General features: G+C 38.2%; 1 protein-coding gene across 3 annotated transcripts in view; it reads right to left on the bottom strand.

Moving 5' to 3' along the window:
- Nucleotides 1-4,064: 4,064 nt before the first annotated feature.
- MAST2 (microtubule associated serine/threonine kinase 2) overlaps nucleotides 4,065-23,576 on the bottom strand; it is a 155,658-nt gene continuing 136,146 nt past the window's right edge. For 2 of the 3 annotated variants that reach the window (XM_081324556.1, XM_081324557.1), the window contains exons 22-30: nucleotides 21,963-22,072; nucleotides 17,430-17,584; nucleotides 15,625-15,926; nucleotides 15,062-15,280; nucleotides 12,593-12,819; nucleotides 11,159-11,281; nucleotides 8,011-8,147; nucleotides 7,522-7,709; nucleotides 4,065-6,434 (exon numbers count right to left, since the gene is read on the bottom strand). In XM_081324556.1, coding sequence (XP_081180682.1) covers nucleotides 4,333-6,434; nucleotides 7,522-7,709; nucleotides 8,011-8,147; nucleotides 11,159-11,281; nucleotides 12,593-12,819; nucleotides 15,062-15,280; nucleotides 15,625-15,926; nucleotides 17,430-17,584; nucleotides 21,963-22,072 — 3,563 coding nt within the window. In that variant the 3' untranslated portion in view covers nucleotides 4,065-4,332. The remainder of the gene's footprint in view (nucleotides 6,435-7,521; nucleotides 7,710-8,010; nucleotides 8,148-11,158; nucleotides 11,282-12,592; nucleotides 12,820-15,061; nucleotides 15,281-15,624; nucleotides 15,927-17,429; nucleotides 17,585-21,962; nucleotides 22,073-23,576) is intronic. The other variant, XM_081324558.1, reaches the window with a different exon arrangement.

Here is a 23,576-nt window from a genome sequence, read left to right as displayed (position 1 = left end):
CTCTGATCTTGCAAGCAGATAATGGGAACATCTTTTATAGTTAAAGGTACTATGGATGTATTCCCTTTCCATACCCAAAAGAAACAAGTTGTTTCACAGTTTCCAGGAAAAATCTGACTGGTTAGAAAGCACAATGTTTTAGACATCACTGTGTGCCAACAGTACTCATTGTTAGTTTATTTGGAAAAACACTTCAGAGCAGCCCTTTAGGCTATGGAGAAACACATGCTTGTGATCCCAGCCATCAGAGCAGGAAAGCAACTGATGTCAAAGTGACAAATGTGTTGCACTTCTCTTGCGTTCCTGCTGTCATTGTTGTTTCATCCTATCACTCGGCCCCAATTGTGTTCAGCGGGGATTTCAATGGTCACGATATTGTTTGAAATGCTATAGCTGATCCAAGCAATATTAATATCTTTGTTTTCAAAATCTTGTGACAACAGGCCCATTTCATGAGCTAGCATCACTTTGGCATTGATAAACTAAGGACATGTCAAAATAGCTTAACACAAGTTGCCAGAGATGGGTGCACAAGTCTGCACAACCACTAGATGACAGCATACCATGAGCGTTATTCTGTCTTGTTTTAGCTGCCATCTAATGGTTGCCTTTCCTTTATGATCAGCTGCTCTCTCTCTCATCCTATCATGAGTTGGGCAGTTTGGACTATGGAACATGAAAAGCAGCAGCACCAAGAAGTAAGGTAAAGAACTGACAAAAGAGAAGAATTAACTAAATTAAGAATATTTGAAGAATAGGATTATCTGCCTCATAATGTGGAAAAAGAGGCAAAAAGTTTTGGCATTTGGCAGCTGTTGACAGAAGCTGTTGTCCTTAGAAATGTTACCCCTAAATAAAATTTAGCATGGATGGCTGCATATTAAGGCCAAAGCAATCTGAGACATCTAAACACAACTCCTATGCACATTATGGTAACTTACCAGTTGATAAAATCTTGGCCTGTGAATATCAGTTTTGTCAAAGTGTTCACAAGATAATGGTTGGTTACGTTATTGCAATATTTTACAGGAAAATACTTGAAAGAAAGGTAGTCCAGTCAAGAGATGAACACGGGTTTATGTAAAAAATGAAGTGTATTTCGGAATATTTGAACATCAACATGCAGGTACAACATGGATAAAAATTATTGCACCTATATTATGTGGCAATTATTCAAGTTTCTAAAACAGTTCTATTCCACATCACCCTCTGCTTGTCAGACTTCAAGCTTGAAAACATAACTCAGCATTGAACTGTGTTCACATCCTCCAAAACAGCCAAAATCAACACACAGTGTAAACACACACAGAGTTGTAAAATCATCTACTAGAAGTACGGCATTATCCTTCATGTCCATAAGACAGAACTAGAGAAAGAATGTATCTTCCACCCACAGGAAACAACAAACAAAAAAATTCCAAATCACATCTTAATTCAGTGCGAATGAGGGAAAAAACTCACACATCATTCCTCGTACCCTGTTGTATGGTGAGCGTTCTTGTAGCATAACCATTATCACAAAACCTTAGGCATCCTTCCCCAGAAGTGGTTTTTTAGCAAGGCTAAAAGTCTAATATGTACACTAAATATCCTTCTGATAATCTTGGATTCTGTGAAGTACTGTCAAATACATCAGCTGGATATGAAAACTTTTAAGTTTGGCTGAGGGGAAAAAAATAACTTTAGATGTCCAAAGAGGAACTGGACAGTGTATTAGGATGGCTATTTCATGTATCCTATGCCTAAAATAGAATTATTAAAATCATATTAATAAAACATGGAAATTTGGCCAACCAGGTCATCACCAAATGGTTTAACTGGATCACAAATAGAGAGAATCTCTTTCCCTCAATAGTTTCTATTCATCCATTAGATGCCACTTGCTGCAGGCTTGATTTTTCCAAGGGCTTTTAAGATGCTGAATTTTACCCTCTGTGGCATTGTGATTGTCACAATTCCCTCCACCACCACCACCTTCCTGCTATGGGGCCTAAATGGAACTTCCTTTCTTTTTTATCTCTAATGTTATTAATATCGATCCATAGCTGGAAAAGTAGTGATGAAAGAAAAAGACTTCTGCAGCCTTTAAGAGGTTTTCTGGTTATAGTAAAAAAAAGGCATTATCAAAAGGTAATACCTAAGTGATAATACATACACATGCTAGCCTAGATAGACTAAACTAGAGATGCAAATCCTTTGGCTGTTTTTGTGTATACTAATACTACAAAGTACATTATCTGACCGAGGCCTCAAATTAATATAGTATAAATTGTAAATTGTTTGCTTACATTGTTCAATTCTTAAGTGGCTAAGTCATCAGTTCATATTAGCAACAATCCCTTTTTTCTAAATATACTTGTCTATTAGAGAGCGGTGCAGCAAAGTGACAGGGTTGTAAAACACAAAGGATAATTAAAATAGGCCTGAAGGACAGTGCATAAGGTTATATGCTTAAGTGGCAGGAAAGACCAGATAATCGTATCTCATGAGATTGTTATGAGTAATATTATTGGAGAAATTCAGAAGCTTCAAGTTAATATATGAAAAAAATCAATGGATTTTTATAGCACTGCCACATACAGAGGGCGTGGTTTTTTTTCTTTTGCACACATTTAAGCACACACCATGCACTTAAAGAGCGGTTAATGTTAAAACAATACCAGCTTAAAAAGAAATTGGTCCAAATATGAAATCAAGGATAAAAAATTATGTACTAAATATTATTTGTGTGTGAGGGAGTACAAGATACCTGAAATGTGATGATGAAGTTAATAGAGTTTAAACAGACTGTTCCCGGTTAAAAAGTAAATACTGTCTTTGAAAACAGAAATGGTGCAGGAAGAGAGTTGGTATCTGCAATATGGCAGAATAATGAAGCTATATTATAATTAACTAAAAGGTTTGCCCTTGAGAATTATTTCACACACTATGTGATCACTTCAGCATATGTAGGCTTTCAGACTATAAAAGTAGTTATTTTGTCTGTTCACACATACAGATATATTCTGCTACAAGAGACTATGAGTTAAATTCACAAGTATTTTGCAGGGGAGGGTCGAAATACCTACTTTTGCCTTTAAATGATAATAAGTAATCGCCTTGAAATGTTCTATTGCAGGGATAGGCAACCTCGGCTCTTTTGACTCATGGACTTCAACTCCCAGAATTCCTGAGTCAGCTGACTCAGGAATTCTGGGAGTTGAAGTCCATGAGTCATAAAAGAGCCGAGGTTGCCTACCCCTGTTCTATTGCTTTACTGTATGTGTATTATCATTCAGTGCTCTAGATTTAGCTGTATTTTAAAAAAAAGCACCAAACAATGTTGCAATCTCAAAAAGTATCAAAAGGATTCCAAGAAAGCATAGGCATTTTGGAAATCAAGCAACTAAAATATTGTTCATTAGCATGATACTGGAGATTTTTTTTTCCTGAATAGTTACTCACTGAAGCTATAAAGGTTACTTTGCTTTTAGTGGTTCATCTCTGCCTTTCCCTGACCAAAAAACACAGTACCTTCCTATCAGTTGTTCCCATTCAATTAGAACTTTCCTGCTGGTTAACTCCTTCCACTACCAAGCCACAAACTGCAGGTTAAGGTGGGATGGTCTCAGATGTTCAGTCTCCAGCAGTGTCTGTGCTAGGGAGCTGCTAAAACTAGGGAGCTGCTAATAACTTAAGAGCTACAGTAATGGAAGTACCTTGTACCTCTTATTAAATATTTGCTTGCTCTGAGCAAGGTAATATCGGTAAGGCAACTAGCATTAAAAATGCCCCAACGATGGAGTGTCATACAATTTTTAAGGCAATGAAAAAATGGATAAGAACCAAAAATCCAAAATTTATTTTGACAGATTGCTCAGGCGAGCCCTTTAAAAAAAAAGATATTAATCACTGCATAAGCTAACAAAGCTTCCTCCACAGAAAGTTGTGAGAGACAACAACTATGTAAGGAAAAGGGTGTGCAGTGGCATTAAGAATTGTAGAAGAATCCATTAAATTGTATTTCTTCATCCCTGTCAACATAATGAAATTAAAGTGTGGAAATAAGAACAAACACTTGGAGCTAAGTGTCAAAATGTATCTTTGTCGAGCAAGCAGCCTTATATGGTAAATAAAACACACTGACATTTGGGGGGGGGGGGAACATTCAAAAGTTAATGCACAGGATGCTCCAAATTAAAAGGAAAAGGAGGGATGACTTTGCTTTAAAGATACCCTGTAAAGAGGGATCAAATGGCAAATGCTGTGTACAAAAATAGAATTGCAATGAAAAAAGCGAGAATATGAAACACAAATCTACAAAAAAAATGGTTTCTTGCTTTATATTTGAGTTCAACTAATGTTGTCTTTGTTTCTGAATGGAGCTGCTGCTATATTCTTTTTCACAGCATCAGCTTTTGACAACAAGAAGCCTTTTGTTTGGGACTGACCTCCAGCCTCACTGATTTTTCCTGGCGCTAGAGCAGTCTCCTTTTTTGAACTCAAACTATCATCTGGTCCAGAAGAAATCCTCATGTTCCAATTCCCATCTGCTTGATCTTCAAGTAGAGGTAGTTGCCATCTCTCTTCCAAAATTTCAGAAGCATCAGACATACCAGATTGTGGTTCCTTTGGTATTATCCGACATTCTGAGTCCCAAGAAAGTGGAGTTTCTGATGTAATGTGAGAATCACAAATTTTAATGAGACCGCCTGTATTTAAAGTTTTGGTTGATTCTGGACCCAGATCTTCCAGTAGTGTCTCCTTTAAGCCTTGTTTGGACAGGCTTTTATCTTTTCTATCTTTTTCTACTTTTCTTGAGCTGGAGATGTTCAATCCCATTGCACTTAATGTACTCCTTGCACTTGTCAAATGAGCGGGACAAGCTGTTTTTCCACTTTCAATTGAGGCATCGAGTCTAAATGTTGTGCTGCCTGTAGGACAACTCAGATTTTTATCACTTTTGTGACTTTTGTGTTTTGAAATTCCCACTGCAGAAGACAAAACTTGCTCTTCGGCTTTCGGAGACATTTGTTCAAAAGCTTTGCCAAAGTTTGTCGGATTGTCAATACTAGCATTCTCCTTCAAAGGCTGATGATATTCCCGATTCCGAGATGTGTCTTTGCAGTCTATTTGGCTTACTAATGGAAGAGAGCTTGTGTTAGTTGTGCAAGAAGAAGAGGAAGAAAGTGCTAACAAAGGCATTTTATCATGAAATAACAGATAGGTGGCTTCTTCAGAAGCGGATTCCTTTGTATTATTTTTGTCACCTGCTATTTCTGAACAGTCACCTTGACCAAACTGTCGGAATCTTACTGGGAGGCACTTCATCTGCTCTGAACCATCTATACTTTTTTGGATCGTCCGTATTTCCTTAGGATCATCAGCATCTTTAAAACAGGTGTCCTGTTGAACAACAAGTTTCTTACCTTGTATTGATTCTGAGGCTGTCTTGCATTCTGATATTAACTGTATTGGTTCACAATCCTCAGGTTTTCCTGCAAAGGAAGTTATTGCACAAATTTCAGACAGGGACTCACTTATGTCAGTCACCAATGCCCTTTCCACATCTTTTTGTTGTGGCTGATTTACCTCACTCTGCACATTGCCCATTTTTGGTTCCTCCAGAAGAAAAGAATCATCTTCCATGCTATCTTTGCTTTCTAGCCTGGAACAAGGCTTCATCTCCTCAGTAAAAGGATTACAAAATGGGTGTTCTCTAATGAAAGGTGGCCTGTCCAATCTTTTCCCATCTTGGCTATCTTCTGACCCTTCATCAGTTTCATCTTCAGAAGAATCTACTTCTGTAATGGCGTCCTGCTTCTGTAGAGATTCCCTTCTTTCTACCCTATCTTGTCGAATGGCCCCAAGTTTTCGGGAAGAAGGTTTTTGGAGTGTCCCTTTTTCTGCTGGCCCAGCTTTACCTCCAGATGTTTCATTTATTGATTCCTGCCAACTTTGGAGACCCGGATCTCTCTGAAGCATATCCTTTTTGAATTCAGAATGGGAAATATCCAAGCTATGCTTACGTGAAGAGGGCAGCTTTTTTTCCGAGGAAGACAGGGAAGAAGTCAGTTTCTCAGCTGACTGGACTCTTTTCAGGAGTGGTGATCTTGGTGGTTCAGCGCTCTTCGGCCGTGAAATCTGCCGGGCCAGAGGTGGGGAGGAATGTAACTTTACAGGGAAAGACTGCATGATGCTTGAACTGCCAAATGAGTGCCCTGGCAAAGGCGAAGGGGAACGCTGAGGTGACGTGGATTGTGGAGTGGGTGAAGGTGTATGAGCTAGTGGTGAAAGAGGAATGTTTCCAGCTGATTTACGTCTTGGAGATCGATATTGTCGTTGAAGTTTTGGTGCTAGTCCATGTAGTGAACTGGGCCTGATATGCCCTGAACTAGCTGGAGAATTGGGAACACTGGAACCAGGCGAACTGCTCTGAGAAGAATTTCCACCAACTGTGAATATCAAAATAGGAGAATGGTAAATCACAAGCATTGTGAGGCTGAATTTAGAAAATGAAGACTAATGCAATCAAAACAATAAAGTGCAATCAACCATACTTTATCCCTCACAAATGCACTGTACTTCAGTATTATTTTATTGGCAGTCTTTTGGAGGTCTCTCTCTTTTCTCATACTAAATATACTCTTTGAGAAATGTACTCATTGGCAGCTGCATATTATAGCTCTCCTGCTTATTTATGTTCGTTATAAACTCTACAGTATATCCTAACCTTTCAAGTACAAAAGGACTTTTCCTCCAGGAAGCATATTTGTAGAATTATTTATTCATGTACGTATTGTAATTTTAACTGTTAATGCATTCACTCTCATACTGAGGAAGTTATATTGATAGTATTTATATAACAAGTGAATAGGGTATTTAAAAAGTTTAAAAAAAACAGTATAGCAATTAAAAGCACAAGTTGCAAAAATCACCCTAAATAGTATTTCATGATATCTAACATTTTATGCTTCTTGAATGTCTCACACTAATAAATTCCTTGGAGCACCCTTCCTGCACCTGGCAACCAGCCTCACCTAGTTTGCTTGGGCTATGTTTTCCTAGTATCTTAAAGATCCCACCACAAATGGTCAATTGGCTTGCAGCTGTCAAATTTCTTCATTTCTTGCTTAGAAATGAGAAGCCTTGGTGGAGCAGTGGGCTAATGCCTCCTTAAGTAACACCAGCTGCATGCAATTAGTGCAGGTTCGAGTCCCACCAGGCTCAAGGTTGACTCAGCCTTCCATCCTTCCGAGGTAGGTAAAATGAGGACCCAGATTGTTGGGGGCAATTAAGCTGACTTTGTAATAATGCCGCTTGGGGGGTGTATGAAAGCCCTAATAAGCAGGCATATACATAGAATGAAGGCTACTGCTAAGCTTGTAAGCCGCCCTGAGTCTTCGGAGAAGGGCGGGATATAAATGGAATTTTAAAAAAAAAAATCGGATGGTTTACTCTCCCTCTACCTTCCAGTTTTAGAAAACACATTAAGTTGAAAGTATTTGATTCAAGTCTTCCACCCTCTGTTCCTTTTTTTACCTAAATGTGCAGGCTCAGGAGTAGATCGGTAACCCTGTGTTGGAGAACGGGGAGAGAGATTGTGTGTAGGTGAACCAGGAACACTTTCCCCAGATGACAGGGAACGGTTGAGGGAAGATAAACTTCTACTTGTGTGAAGCAAGGAAGCCTGCTTGGTAATTTTCCTGAATAATGAACTCTTCTTCTTACTGGAAAAATAAAAAAAATAAAGGTAATCACTAGGAAGAGAAGCAGCCAAATGAGATCCATAAGGGGACATTAGTTTGCTATTTATATAGTTGTAAATAAGAGTTATTTTTAATAAAACATCATAAATAATAAGAAACTGAGTAGAAAATGAAAGCACGTTAACATTCAACTACAGTTGGAGGAACTCTGGATATAATCCATCCTTGATATTACGTAACTTTTGTAACATTAAAATAACTTGTGACGTTCATTTTACCCATACTGACAATTATTATTATAAATGACTTCAATTTTACTAACCTTTCCTGCCCGTCTTTTGTTTTGCTTTTCTTGTTTCTTCTAGCCATTTTCGATTTATAACTGGCCTTCCGAGCTGGCCCCAATTTGATCGATGTGTTCTCAAAAGGCGTAGTGGATATGGACACTTTATTTCCACTCTGGTAGAAAGAAAACCACAGGTTCTAATTTTTAAAATGCATTTCTTTGTATGATTTGGTACAACCAGACATGACAGCAAGGGAATGTATCAGCTTGTAACTGAATGACTTAAAATTCCTTTGATCTGGTCTTTTCCTTTCAAAATATATTTTGTCTTTAGCAAGTGCTACTAGAGGGGTTTCTTGACTCAGACTTTTCTCACTGATTAAACAATGGTTTGAATGACAGCTGAAAAGATTGTGAATATAAAATGTTATTAATCCAATATAAACTTTGTAAGCATCAGATTACAAATTCTACCAAGCAGCATGCCTAACTCTAATACAGCCTCCTGTTTTCATCTTTGAATTTCTTTCTTCTTCCAAAGAATTGAAAAATCACAAACTATCGTAGAAGAAGATTCAAAATACCTGTTTCAACTACTTCCGAAGCAAGTATCTAGACAAGGCAACTGGCCAAAATGCACCTGCCTCAAAGTAATTCCCTTGCAGGTGTTCTGTTTATTAAATGAACAATATAACCCATAAAGAAATGGTATGTTTACTTATCAATGGGCATTATTCAACAGGATACATTCCAGAAAATATTCTAAACTGCTATTAATTGGCTATTATTGTTTCCTACTATATGTAAATGAATAAACATTTTCCCAGAAAATTTTATTTGAAGACTAGGATGACACAATAATTCTGAATTGGAAATATTTCCTTGAAGGACTTTTGTAATTTACAAATAAAGCAAACAATAACTGCACATAAGTACACTACACAGTAATGGGGGTCTCCCGATAGTCCCATGTAACACCTCTTCTCCGCGAGCTGCATTGGCTCCCAGTTGTCCTCTGGGTGAGATTCAAGGTGCTGGTGATGACCTATAAAGCCCTAAATGGCATGGGTCCGGATTATTTACGGGAGCACCTGCTGCCGGCGTCAACTTCCTATCGCCCCGTGCGCTCCCACAGAGAGGGTCTCCTCAGGATGCCGTCGGTCAGGGAGTGCCGGCCAGCGGCCCCCAGGGGGAGAGCATTCTCTGTGGGCGCGCCTGCCCTCTGGAATCAGCTGCCTGTGGAGCTCCGGATGGCTCCTGATCTTCGCTGTTTTCGCCGTGAGCTGAAAACCTGGTTATTTGAGCTTCCCGGCCTGGACTGAGGGATTGGGGTTTTAAATTTCATAATTTAATTTATTTTGTTTGGGGCTAAATTTAATTTAATCTATTTTTAATTTTTGTATGTCATATTTTAATTGCCCTGTACACCGCCCTGAGTCCCTCGGGAGAAGGGCGGTATATAAATCTAATTAATTAATTAATTAATTAATTAATTAATTAATAACCTAACATAATCAAACAATCCTTCACATTGGATAATTTTTTATTAAGACTAGAATCATAACATCATACCTACTAAAATTGGATTTGAGAAAATCTATAACTGCAGTGGATTTCCTTGCAATACCGAATAGATAGAATAAGTGGGTTATGTTCCCATGGTTTGTAATTTTTATGCAGGGGATCATCAGAATCAAATCCAGCTTATATTTAAAATGATACTGGGCAGATCTACTTATGAACATAAGTCTTTGAAAAGCCAAACTTTGACAGCGATAAGCAAAAGATGCAATTATTTAATTAGGTGGGTGGGGATATTTGTGGTTTCAGTTCCGTTCCATCCCCACTCCCAGTTTTGTCATGTAATAAAATCTTCAATATTTATATTCTGATTTCTTTTCTATGGGGTATCTTGACTGTAATTAACATACTACTACTTGTATTATTACATTTTATACCACATAGAGATTGTTTTGCCTTTGAGTCACTATGAATTTCTAGTGTCTGCCTAGACCAGTCCCTGCAATTTTCTTCATAAGATTTCGGAAATTGTTCCCCATTGCCTCCTTTCTAAGGCTGAGAGAAAGTTACTGGCCCAAGGTCAACCAACTGGCTTTGTGCCTAAGGTGGGACTAGAGCTTACAGTCTCCCGATTTCTAGCCTGATGCTTTAGCTACTACACTAAACTGGCTCTCCCTTAAATAGCCTACTTGTTTAGCAATACTTTTATCCTTCTACTTAAACAAAACGTAAGTGTGGCTTGCAACACTTCATATCCCATACAGGAAAATCAGTAACATGTTGAAAATACCCAAGAACTTTAAATAAATGAGTTAAATATGCCCTGAAGTCATGCTTGTCTCATAGTGACTCCATCTTTCTAATTTTCCTTGCTAAAAATATGTACTAACCAGCCACTGCCATTTTCTCATGGACCTTTGTTTCCAATTTTTCAGACTAATCTGAAGCCATGCCGGGCACTTCTTGAGGGTTTGATCTTCTAATCTATGAAAGTAATAATCAGCACTGATCCTGCTTAGCTGCATGGTACAGACAAAATTGGTTTGGAGCTGCCACCTGAAAAGCTAGATTTAAAAGCTCTTGGAAAATTAAGCCGTTGCTTGACACTGAAAATGCTTCCTTGATAGGTCCAAGGATGACTGACAGCATTTCATAATCAGAATATCCTTATGAAGAAGAAAGTGGAGGTACTCATAGATCCATTAAAAAAAACTCCCTGTCATATATAATTATACTACGACAAGGCTTGATGAGCTGTACTAGCTTCCAGCACTTCTAGATTTTCAGGAAGAAAAAGCTTTTCATGGCTTTGAATCATTAAATATCTAGAAATGCTAAGAGGTGGTCCCCTCATCAAGCCTTGGAATAATACATCATCATATTTCAGTTAGCAATCTAGCAGCTGGGGTTTTTTTATTGCAATTTCTAAATCTTCTTCAAAGAGCAAACATATACATTACGCTAATCTATCCGGAGGTCACAAAACACAGCAATAATCTGCAACTGCAACATCAGGTAAGAAAAAGTATTCTGTGTAGCCTGATCCTCCGATGGAAAAACCATTTTAAATACTTTGAAGTTATTGGAAACTCTTTTTTCCTAAATATTTGAGCTGACACACATCACTCCTGTTGTACAGCAGGCATCAATTTCCAATCTTTACCTTCACGACCAATTCTACCACTTCTGTATGAACCAATCCATGTACAGGCTCTCCATTCACATGAGTTATCAAGTCTCCTTCCCTTAAACCAGCCTCACTTGCTGGACCACCTTCTTCCACATGCTGTAATGATAGAGAACAAAGCTAAATAATAATAGCAATACATTAATAATCTGTTCATATTAAAGCACATTCCAATTCCATACATTAACAACTACACCTCTGGTTGTATTTAGGGCATTTCACATGCAAATAGTGTGCTGCTGCTAGTGAGGTTTATCCTATCAATGTTCAAGAATTCTCTTGTGTTAGTAGTATAGAAATTTCAGAATCAACATGGATAAACAATTAAATATAACAATGACAAATAAGATAGTTTTGATTTCCGGATATAGTATGATGACCTGAAGACAGCTCTGCAAAGCTGAAGCTGACAACTGTGTTACGTTCTCACTTTTCTCTCTCTTCTATTCTTTTTTTCATTTTCTTTTGTTTATATCAGATTTTACTATTATAATAAAAAAAATTCTTAAGAAAATTGTATATAAAAATGACAAATAAGATACAGTAGTTCGGTTTGTTACATGGGGCTTATGTTTATTGGCAGCCATATCTTTGCATAATGCAATGTTTGTCAAGGCCATAACAAATAACGGTCAGATATCAATTTACTGAACTACTATTCTATTTTCTATTATGATTATATTGCTGCTAATTAGCTTCAAAGATCATTTTCTACTTAAATAAACCCTGAGTAATGTCTATAGGGAACTTGGAACATAATTTTGCTTCTGTTCAATTGTGGACACGGCATAACAGACAATATTCATTATGAGAAATAGTCCAGGCAAATAACCATATATTCATAAAGAAAATAAACAATGCAAGATAAATTATAACACAGAACTGAACTAAACTCAAAATCCTGATCAATTAACTGAGAAGACAGTAATACTTTTAGACAGGTAGGTAGGTAGGTAGGTAGATAGATAGATAGATAGATAGATAGATAGATAGATAGATAGATAGATAGATAGATAGATAGATAGATAGATAGATAGACAGACCTTTATTGTCATTTTTTACTGTGGGCACAATGGCACACATTAAAAATGAAATTTAGTTGCAGATGTGTAAAAAAACACCTAAGGATAAAGAGATCTGAAACAGACAGCCACTGTCAAGACAACTCAGAAGGAATTAAATGTAACTAACCTATAAGTTTCAACTTTGCTATTTCTATGCATCAACTACATATATTTTCTTTTACAAAGGAAGTCAGCATTCTAGAGGTAATTCTGGGAAAGATTGTTTAGTTATAAGCAATATTTTTTATTAAGTTAAAGGTACGGCACATTGCTCTAATTTTCAAAGTAGGCTCTTACTAAATGACTGTATATCATGACAATAAAAATCCAATAAGTCCAAGCATACCCAGACTATGTGATGCACTGAATAGATATCACTGTTCCCCATGTAGACTCTAATTGCACGAAGTGAAAAACCATAATTCTTCCCAGCTCGATGGATGATGATTGGTGGTTTGGGATTCATAACAGCAGGAGAATAGTCTCGGCTTGGAGATGAGTCTCTTGAAGATGGGTTGGAGGAGACAGAATGAGGTGACATTGGACTAGCCAATGGCGAACAGGTATGGTGTTCTACATGAACATAGAAAATGCTTCCAAATTAGAAAATCTAGTTTTCAAAGGAAAATAAAACTCGCATTAATATATCAAGGGGGAATTAAGCCTTTTTGATTGCAGAACCCTGAAAGCTGCATTTTATTTTTCTTCCTCATTGTGGAAAAAGATGCTATAATAATAGCACCAAGAAAATGACAACTTGCTAGTTGATTATACCTAGTGCAATTCACTTGTAAACATGTGCTCAAAAATAAAGTATTTTAAACTATGAATTGCTTATTCAAATTTTTAAGTAATTATTAAAATGCACCAGGTTTAGTCTGTCATGAACCACAAACATGAATTCACAAAGAAGTTATAGGAGAGAAAATGAAAATGAACTGCAGATTGGATAAAACATTAGTGCAATTCACTTGTAAACATGTGCTCAAAAATAAAGTATTTTAAACTATGAATTGCTTATTCAAATTTTTAAGTAATTATTAAAATGCACCAGGTTTAGTCTGTCATGAACCACAAACATGAATTCACAAAGAAGTTATAGGAGAGAAAATGAAAATGAACTGCAGATTGGATAAAACATTTTCCTAACTTTTAAAAGCAAACAAGTGATGTGGCATATATTTGGTTTCTGCTTCTACCCCAAACTAAATTACAATATTGCAATGGTACAGTGCAATATTCAAAATTTAGTTCTATAAATGATTGGACAAGATGCCATGTTTTATAAACTAGCACCTACATAAAAGATCTTTGTTCTGACACAAAGTAAATACACAAGACACATTTTAAAACAGGACTAGAACTCAGGACTTCCTGCTCCTAATCCAGCACCTTACCCAGTCAATTTCTTGATAGCAGTCTTTATTGGATGCTATGGCAATTCTGTGAACTGGAAGCTAAAAGCAAGGCAATACTGTGGCTGCTACTTCCAGGACCAATTTCTATGAATGATGAGTTCAGCTTGGTCCCTGGGTAGCTGTCTTGTCATGTCCTAGAGATTGTATACTGGCTGCCCAGTTGGGAGGTGGGTAGGTTCAGCAAGGATATTATTAATAAATTGAGAAAATATAAAGTTTTTGAAAACAATTATGGATTGGATGAGAAATATTAAATTGAAGCCTAATCAGTATAAAATGGATTGGTGACTCCTATGTTCAGGAATTAGAGGCTAGCTTATTCTGGATAGGATCATCCTACTTCTAAAAGCACATGTATATAATCTGGTGGTGCTCCTAGTTTATTTTATCAATTGAGTGTAATAGTGCAGAATTCCTATTTTCCTCTCTAGCTTGTTGTTTAGCTAAGGATGTTTTGAAAAGGGGATAGCCTTTCTAGAGAAATGCTTTGATAATTTTGCAATTAAATTAGCGTTGAATAATGCATTGTTGGGCTGTGTTTAACCAAAGGAGGTTGCTGGTATAAGGTGAAACTATGAGGAGGCTGAGAAACCAAATATCTACCATTAATGAGCTACACCAGTTATCTATCTGTTGAGCCAAATTAAACATATCAGCTTTTGATATAGGAAGTCGTAAATAGCTTTAAATATCTTATATGCTTAATGAAAAAGAATACCACTCTGCAGACGGCCCAGCCTGCTTGAGATCTTTTGGGGAAGTAATTCTGAATTATTATTATTATTATTATTATTATTATTATTATTATTATTATTATTATTATTATTATTATTATTATTATTATTATTATTATTATTATTATTATATAAAATCCAGGTTTTTGGAGTTCATAAAAGGGCTTTCTTAGATGGTATCGTCTTTCCTTAGGGGCTAGAGTAGAGTCAGTACTGGTACTTTTATTGACACCCAGCAGGAAGACATATCTATTGGCAATGTCAACATAGTACTACATAAGTGGCTAATATGAACTTCATGATCCTTGGAAAAGATTTATAAAATAACTTGTAAAATCATAAATGACATATCATTTATGATTTATCATCTATGATTTCACAAATTATTTGATAAATCATTTATGAAATGATTTATCAAAACAAGTTAGATTTAAAAGTTACAATGTACTAACCACAGCTACAGTAAAACAATCACAGTGAAATCCCACTCCTTATTACATTGCGGCACAAACCAATCCATGGCAAAATGTTATATTTGCATAAGTAGAATATTGTGGTTCCTGACCAACCCCGAAAAAGATGTAAATAGTGGTTATTGTCACATTTAGCTGTAGTCTATTTTGTTTTGATTTTTGTTTTAAAGTCGTGAAACAGATAGGTTACCTGAGGGGATCAAGAGGGAGAGGGCAGTAGCTGATGCGGATTTGATCACTTTGTTGACAGGCCGCGGTGAGGTCCGCTTTTCCCCGGAATCTCCTGAAAGTAGCCGGTGTCGAGCTCGCCGCACAGCCAGATCACTTGTAGCCTTGGGAGTCATAAAGTCTGGACTTTCACTGCTGTTACTGCGAGTGTAATGATCTGGGACATCTGTAGTGCTCCCACCTACATTCCCCCCCAAAATATAAATAAATAAATAAATAAATAAATAAAATAGGCCAGATCCATGTGGAATTTCTATTTGCCTCTCCTCCAAAAGTAGATGTGTTGTATGGCCCACCAGTCTTTTTTGAAAAAGTGTTAAATTTAGAGCCACTTCAGCACTTTGGTCACTCCACTAGCTGTGGAACAGCTGAACAGCACTTCTGGTGTTTGCAGCCCACCAGGATGTTTAACTTATCAAAGAGGCCCTTTCCCCTCAACAAAGTTGCACCAGCCTGGTCTAACCTGACAGGCCAGATTATGCTCACAGGCCAAGAATTAGAGACAATGCTGCCAGTCCCATATACCTGTAAACGTTGAGCTGCTCATACTACTGACAGTTGAAGGAGGAGTTTTTAGTGCATCATTATCACCCAGTTGGACTTCTCTTTTTATAGACTGCTCTGGAATTAGATAAGGAAGACATTCCCGAGGTTGTGCCAGAGGAAAAGATGTCCCATCCAACTGTTTCTTTTTTCCTTCTTCCTCAGCTGAAATGGCAAAACGAGGCATTTCAAGAAACCCAGAACAATGCCGACGGACAGTTAAGGGTGGGCTGGAGTCACTCTCTGTATGAGAGGATTCAGACACTGAGATATGTTTGCGCAGTCTGAAAGAAAACAACAAAACACATCGCCATCACTCAGTTTGCACACAACAGGGTTTTAACCTAAATTCATTAATGGTGGTAATACTGAAATCAGGCAAAGATAATTAAGTTGGATTAATAAATGAAGGAGTAAAGTAAGGACAAGGAAAAAAATCAGACTGAACTTTAATTTTATTTAACTATTTATTACATTTATATCTTGACTATTTTTTACAGTAGCGGTCCCCAACCTTTGCAGCTTGGCTGCCCAGCCAGGGAAGAGGGGAACTGGGCTGCATGAGCAGTGGGCCGGTATGCGCGTGCACAGCCCTTGTGTGAGTGGTGAGCCAGCGTGCAAACACACAGCTCGACTTGTGTGAGTGGTAGCCGGTGCAACTGTCCACCAGTCTGCTGCACATACACACACTCAAGTACCCACCGGTGCACCACACATGTGCACAAGTGTTCGCCAGCCTACTGTGCATGTACATGAGTGCCCACCAACCCGCCACTCACATAAGTTGAGCTGCGTGTGCATGCTCCGGCCAGCCACTCACACATCCCAATTGCAAATAGGCCATGATCCATGGGTTGGGGACCCATTTTACAGGAAAGCAGCTTGTGAGGGGGAGTTTCCTTAATTAATTGCTCTATAAAATAGTCTATACTGAGAGTGAGTCATTTGTCCAAAGTCACCCAATGAGCTCTTTGCCTCAGGGGAATCTAGTATTTGGGTCCTTGCTTAAGACACAGGCTGTTGCAGATGCTCTTGCTTGAGCAGGATATTGAACAAGATGGTCTCTGTAAGTCCATAACTGAGAAAATAGACATTCTAATTCTATGAATTAATCTCATCCCTGTCTCCCTCTTTTACCATAAAGCCAAATTAAATGTTTTACTAAAATTGCATACTGAATTCTGATTTCACTGGGATTTAAGAAACCTGTAATTCCCTTGACTATGACCAATGGCTTACTGGCTCTGGATGGAAAAATGAGTCTAAATGCCTTAAACACTTTTAAGATTCTTTCTGCAAACAATACAGAGAATTGTAGCTTGAAATATTGTTAAACTACTGATATTCTGAACTCTATTAAAGGAAGCCTGTTCAACATAACAAATAATAGATTGCTGACATTTCACCTTTCTAAATTCTGCTGCACTGTGCCTTAAAAATGGCTGTATTTGTGCTGTACCAAGGTTGACCAACTATCTTGGACTTAGAATCATATTTAAGTCCACCAGGCTAAGCAAGTGGAATGAAGTCATCCAATGAAACCAGCAGATGCTGCACTATGACCCACGATTTTAGATTTTTGTAAAGATTTTAATGAAGGTAAATTTTAATAGCAGAAGATACTATTTTGTTTGTTGTGATATAAATTATGGACTGCTTTGTAGCATGTGAATTAAAACATATTGCTAAATGCATCTCTTCATACATGGCTTTTTTCTCCCTCCAAAAAGTATCCCTTTCCCCAAAAAGATAAGTAAAACAGTTAAAATATATTCACACAAACTCACATTTCAGGGGATCCAATCACCCAGCTGCGGTCTCGACTCTTCAAGTCCACAAAGCTATCATGTCTGTCATCCTTTTCTTCACTGAAGCTCCGTTTGGTGGGTGGTGGCGTTTTTCTCTCTTCATGGATGGAAAGACGTTCCATGCTGCTATATACCTACAGGTACAATGTAACTGTTAATCAGCAAACTAAATTATTCAGAACTTAAAATACTGAATTTGGAGATTCTCAGTCATCCAAGGTTGTGGTTGTCGCAAAGGTGCTTTTTTAAGAGGCAACTGGACTTTCTTGTTTTTCTCTGAAGACGTTTCACTTCTCATCCAAGAAGCGAGATGTCTTCAAAGAAAAAAAAAAGAAAGTCCAGTTGCCTCTTGAAAAAGCACCTTTGGGACTGAATTTGGCTATGTCTTTTGATTAGCTACTGTTACTTATCTGTAATTGCATTCTCCGGAATTCAAGAAATCTGAGAACTTAAGACACATAAAACTGTTTGCCTGTGAAGAGTGCTATTCAAACGATTCTAAAGTTTACAGAATTGTTTAAAGCACAGCAACCAATACCACCCCCCATGTATAGTAAAATTAGGCACAGATGACACCTTATCCGTTCAATTCCAAAGACCAACAGGGAGATTCTGAAGGAACAGTGAGTTACTTGAGACCAAGGACAATAGGATGGGGAACAGATGACCATTCAAAGAACCACCATTACAAATAAAACCACATTCTTTAAATGGACCTTGGAAGATTAGGAATAAACATTGGTCCTGGAAGAATGATGTTTAACAGTGCAAGTAAAGAGAGAAAACACAACCAGCTTCCAAAGAATGAAGTGATGGTGTTTAGAGATTATTGGGGGAGGTGGGGAGGCAAAACAATGCCTTGATCCAAGAAAAGGGTTAAGACTGACTTCAGAAGGAAGGAAATATCTGGGCAAATGATTACCTTGACCCTATGAAAAATAAGAAAAGCAGGATCTCGTTGTAAGGAACCTCTAAAGACCAACAACACCGCTGTTAGAAAGGTTATTTTCAACAGGAAACAATGCATTCAAAATGGTATCCTTGGCTCAAAAGATTTTGATGTTAACACAGAGAGAACTGTTAGTGGACATGATAATTCAAAAGTTATACCCCGACAACTTTCAAACTATTTGTACTCTCTTGAAGCAACACCTCCTCAGAAAAGGAAATCTGAATTTCCTCTAATATCTTACCTTCACGGCTTCCACTGATAATGGATGCTATTTAGATTTACAGAATTGTTGAGAGTCAGGCAGTGTACAAATTTAAATCATCATCACCATCTGCATTCTTGCTCTTGCGTTGACAAGAGCCTATCAAGTTAGCCTCTACTAGCCTAGGAATGTCCTGACCTTCCCTTATATGTGAAACAGAAATGGAGATATCTACTTCCACAAAAAATGATGGAATGTCACCACAGATGCATAGTTGTTGGCAAAATGGAGAGGTACCCTTGATAAAGGTAAAAATCATAGGGTTTCCTCATGGGCAACAGAAAATTCAATCAGTCTCCCAAAGAGATAACATGGTTCCCAGATGCTATTTGGAATACAGTAGAAACTTTGGGGGAACAAGCATGCTCCCCCACAGAGAACTGCAAACTAAAAGAACTATTATGTGTGCATTTAATAAATGTAATATTTACAAATGTCTGCAGTGTAACCTTCACCAAGGCAAATAGGGCATAGTTTATACCCATCCAGGGGGAAACACGCAAAATGGAGTCCTTCTGATTGACAGTCAGATGCCTACAACAAGAAGACACTGATGACCTGAGAACTGTTGGGAATCTTGAAGAAGAATCAACAGAAGAATAAATAAAATAAATTGAACTAGGAAGAAAAAATCATTTCTATTAAGCAAAACCTCAGGGATGAATGTGCTAACACTATAAAAAACAAAATTAGGAATTTGATGGACCTTTCAGGAGCAGAGCTTTTATTAACAATAGTCTATGCTTTAAGAAATTCAGAATGGAGCTCTATGCAAACATTTAACCCATATAGGCATGAAAAAGAATAAAAAGATAATGGAACCCCAAACCTTCTCAGAGTGAACAGTACTAATATATTTTATTTATATTTATTTCTACATACATACACACACATATACCACACGCATACATAATTAAATATGTAATAATTAATTGGATTAAAAATATATTTTCTTGTACTGTGCTCCCTAGAATCCTTTTAAAAAACAGCTCAAACAACATTTGAAACAGACATTTTGGAAAGCAATACTTTATTTAATGCTGAAAATAAGTCAGTTGGTAACATTTAAAGATCCACAGTTAATCTACTTCCCCCCAAAATCCCACAGTAGTAAGCCTAACCCAAAGAGGTATTTCAAAGAGAAACTATACCCCCAACTGACCACTGTGCGTTTTTAATCATGCCTCAGTGGTTTTACACTGAGATTTTAAATCACCAAAGTGTTAATTGGAAGGAGAAAAGAAATTCATGTTTCTAGGACTGAACTCAACTGAGAATCTGATTTGCATATCAAACTGATGAAAATATCATTATAAAAAATTCACAACATCACAGAGTAGTTATTAATAAATTATCTGGCCCAATTGTCAGACAAGACTTTCAAATGAGCCTTCCATGCCACCCACTTTGAATACAGTATTATTCTTCAAAGTGTAAAATATAAGCATGCCAACATCACATCCCCTAAAGATAGTGGTTTAGTTTCCACTTTATTCTCTCTGCTTTCTCACAAAACGCTTTTCCAGTTTATATCAATCTTAATTTTCTCACAATATTCTTTAAGTCTGTAAAGTATCTGCTAACACATACATATAAACAAAAGAAAAATAGCCAGTGTGTGTTTGTGTGTGTAAATAAATAATTTCAGTTGCATCTGTAGTTTCTAATTGTGATCAAAGAGAGTATGCCGCTTAAATTACTGAATGCAAGGAATACTTAGTAAACTGAATTTCAAAATTTGTGTTCCATGAACAAGTCACTTATGTGCCTTCTGTGTCATCAAATACATATTTAGAATCTTTCATGATATCCTGATATCAGTGTTCATTTTCTATTTTAAGATTGCTGAAAACCCAACTCTGCAAAGATATGACATCATAAAAATTCAAAATATCCCATGGCACCCTTGTGAATTTGGGTCTATGATGACTCACTGCAGCCAGGTGGGCGTGACTGGGTAGGCTTGGCCACCTAAGTGCTGCCAAGTGGGCGTAGGTGAGTGGGCATGGCTGGGTCGGCGTGAAGGATTAGGTGCAGCCCATTCGGGGTGGATGACTCGGGGCAGATGACTCGGGACAGATGGGTGGGCGTGGCCAAGTCGGGAAGCGGCAAATTTGAAAGGCAAAAGGTGGATCTCCCCCTCCCCCTTTAAAGAAATGCTCCTTTTTTCTTGCTGCTTCCTGAGCAGAGATTGCTATCTCCGGCAGGGGAGGGAGGAGTTGGATCCCCCGCCCCACGCAATTTGGTGAAACGGAGCATTTTTGCTCTGTTATTCCCCCCTCCTTTTGTTTATCTCCTTTTTCTCCATTTCCACCCTCCCCTTCCCCATTTCTGTGGATTTGACTAAATAGAGAATGATGAATCCCTTTCTTGCTTCAGTGAGATATCTGGATTTATAACTCTAAAGAAATGTAGAAGTCACATCCAGCGCTGATCATCCTCACACGCTGCATGTAGTGAACCAGCCCCCCAAACACAGGAGAGAAATCTCTGCTCAGAAAGCAGCAAGAAAAAAATGCTCCGTTTCACCAAATTGTGTGTGTGGGGGGGAATTCAGCCCCTCCGTTCCCTGCTAGGGATAGCAGAGCAAAAATGCTCCGTTTCACCAAAATTGGGGGGGGAAACAGCCCCTCCCTTCCCTGCCAGAGATAGATTCAATCTCTGCTCAGGAAGCAGCAAGAAAAAAGGAGCATTTCTCTAAAGGGAAATTTGCCTTTCAAATTTTTCTGCTTCCCTGCTTCCTGTTTGCCAGCACATCCCTGGGTGATTTTTGTTTTGGTGGGGTGCCAAGTTGGCTCCACCTCCAGTTGCCCGTGATGACTTGTTCTGCGCCTACTTGGCCATGCCTACCCAGCACCCCCTAGCCAGCCACAGCAATGTGATTGCCTCCACTTGGCCACACCCACTCACCCTCCCCAAGTCATCCACCCAGTCATCCGCCCCAAATGGGCTGCATCTAATCCTTCGGGTCGATCCAGTCATGCCCACTCACCCATGCCCACCTGGTGGCAGTCAGATGGCCACGCCTACTCAGTCACACCCACCTGGCCGCAGTGAGTCCTCCCACTCCCTCTGAATTTAATGTAGTGCTCCAGAACACAATTGTTTGGGAACAGTTTGGGAACTGTGGTATATATCAAACTAACTTGTGACACAAGTCCTTTCCATAAAGAGCCCACTACTGTACATATTGGTGACCTACTTTTGAAAAGTTGACCTTCCAGCATGCTACAGAGAGTTTTTCAAACTGTTTTCATCAGAATTTTCAAAAAACCATTTATTCAGGAACACCTCATACCTTGCTAAATCTAGGTGAACATGAGGAAAACTGTCTAATTTTCATATGATCATCATCATTTGTGTCTTCCTCCTCCTCAGAATCTAAGTGTTGATATCGCTCAGTACGAGCTGCAAACAAGAAAACAGATTTGAGCTCAAGTATTTGCACAAGGAGAAAGCCTACCGTATTAGTATTTTCAGTACTTAGAAGCAAATGTAGTGCAGGAAGGTGCATAGGTGGCTGCCGTAGTATGGCATGATCATGCCAGGGTGTGGCTGCTACGGAGAGTGGGAGGATGCACAGGCACACAGGCATGAGCAGTGGGTGCAAGCAGGCACACACTACAGAGTACAAGATCCTGGGGAGAAGTACAAGATCCTCAGGAGAAAAAGCAGCAGGTGTGGGAGCAAGTTACAGGAATTACTTGAAACTTTCCCTGCCAGCTTCCCCCTTAACGTGCTTGTGGGAAGCTGGTAGGGAAGGTTTCAAATGGTGATCGTGCGACCACAGGATGCTGCAAACCTTGTTAAGTGCAAGCCAATTACGAAGCACCCCGATCGTGATCACATAACTTCAGATCACGTAATGCCAGAACTTCAAGGACTAGTTGTAAGTACCACTCATTCAGTGCTGTCGTAACTTTTTAACAGTTGCTGAACAAGTCATTATTAACCAAAGACTACCTGATTAGCTATAAAAGCTTCATGGGATTGTTTAACTCAGTATGATCTGCTGAATAAAGCAAATCAAGCCAAACAGAATATAGACAGTCCTCAATTTACGAGCACAATTGAGCCCAAAATTTATGTTGCTAAATGAGACATTTGTTAAGTGAATTTTGCCCCTTTTATACTTTTCTTGTCACAGTTGATAAGTGAATCACTGCAGTTGTTTTTAAGTTAGTATCCCGGTTCTTAAGTGATTCTGGCTTCCCCATTGACTTTGCTTGTCAGGTCAAAAAAGTTGATCACATGACCCTGGGACATTGCAACAGTCCTAAATATGAACCAATTGCCAAGCAACTGAATTTTGATCCCATGATCATGAGGATTCTGCAATGGTTGTATGAAAAATGATCATAAGTCACTTTTTCAGTGCCGCTGTAACTTTGAATGGTCACTAAGAACTGTTGTAAATCAAGGACTACCTGTAAATTGTTTTCTAAATTTGCATTAGCTAAGGAAAAGGAGAACAATGTATAGAGCCCTCTAAATGGAGGCTATATACTGGACTGCAAGTTTTATCATCCTTCAACACTATCGATATTGACTACAGCCAGTAGGAAATGTTCTTTAGCAAAATCTGGACTGTAAGTTGTCCATGCTTGACTTAAACCTAGCCACCCATCTCTTATAGAAAACAATATTGAAGGGTGGGAGTGGGAGAGAGAATGAGAAAGAGAGAAAGAGAAAGAAAAAGAGAATATATCATCTTCTTTGCACAGGATTCAAGCATATGTAGAAAATCTATCTGCACAGAGCAAGTTCTCTACTTAAAAAAATTAGCCCCATATTGATATTTAGTTCCCAGACACAATTAATCTTTTAACATGGGATATCTAAAGGAATAATTAGAATTATATATGGCTAAATCGACACTGTGAAATTCAAATCTGTTTTAGGTCCATTTTCA

Source organism: Vipera berus (assembly GCF_964194415.1).
Source record: "Vipera berus genome assembly, chromosome: 3".
Lineage (NCBI taxonomy): Eukaryota > Metazoa > Chordata > Lepidosauria > Squamata > Viperidae > Vipera > Vipera berus.
This window is presented reverse-complemented; position numbering and strand designations above follow the sequence as displayed.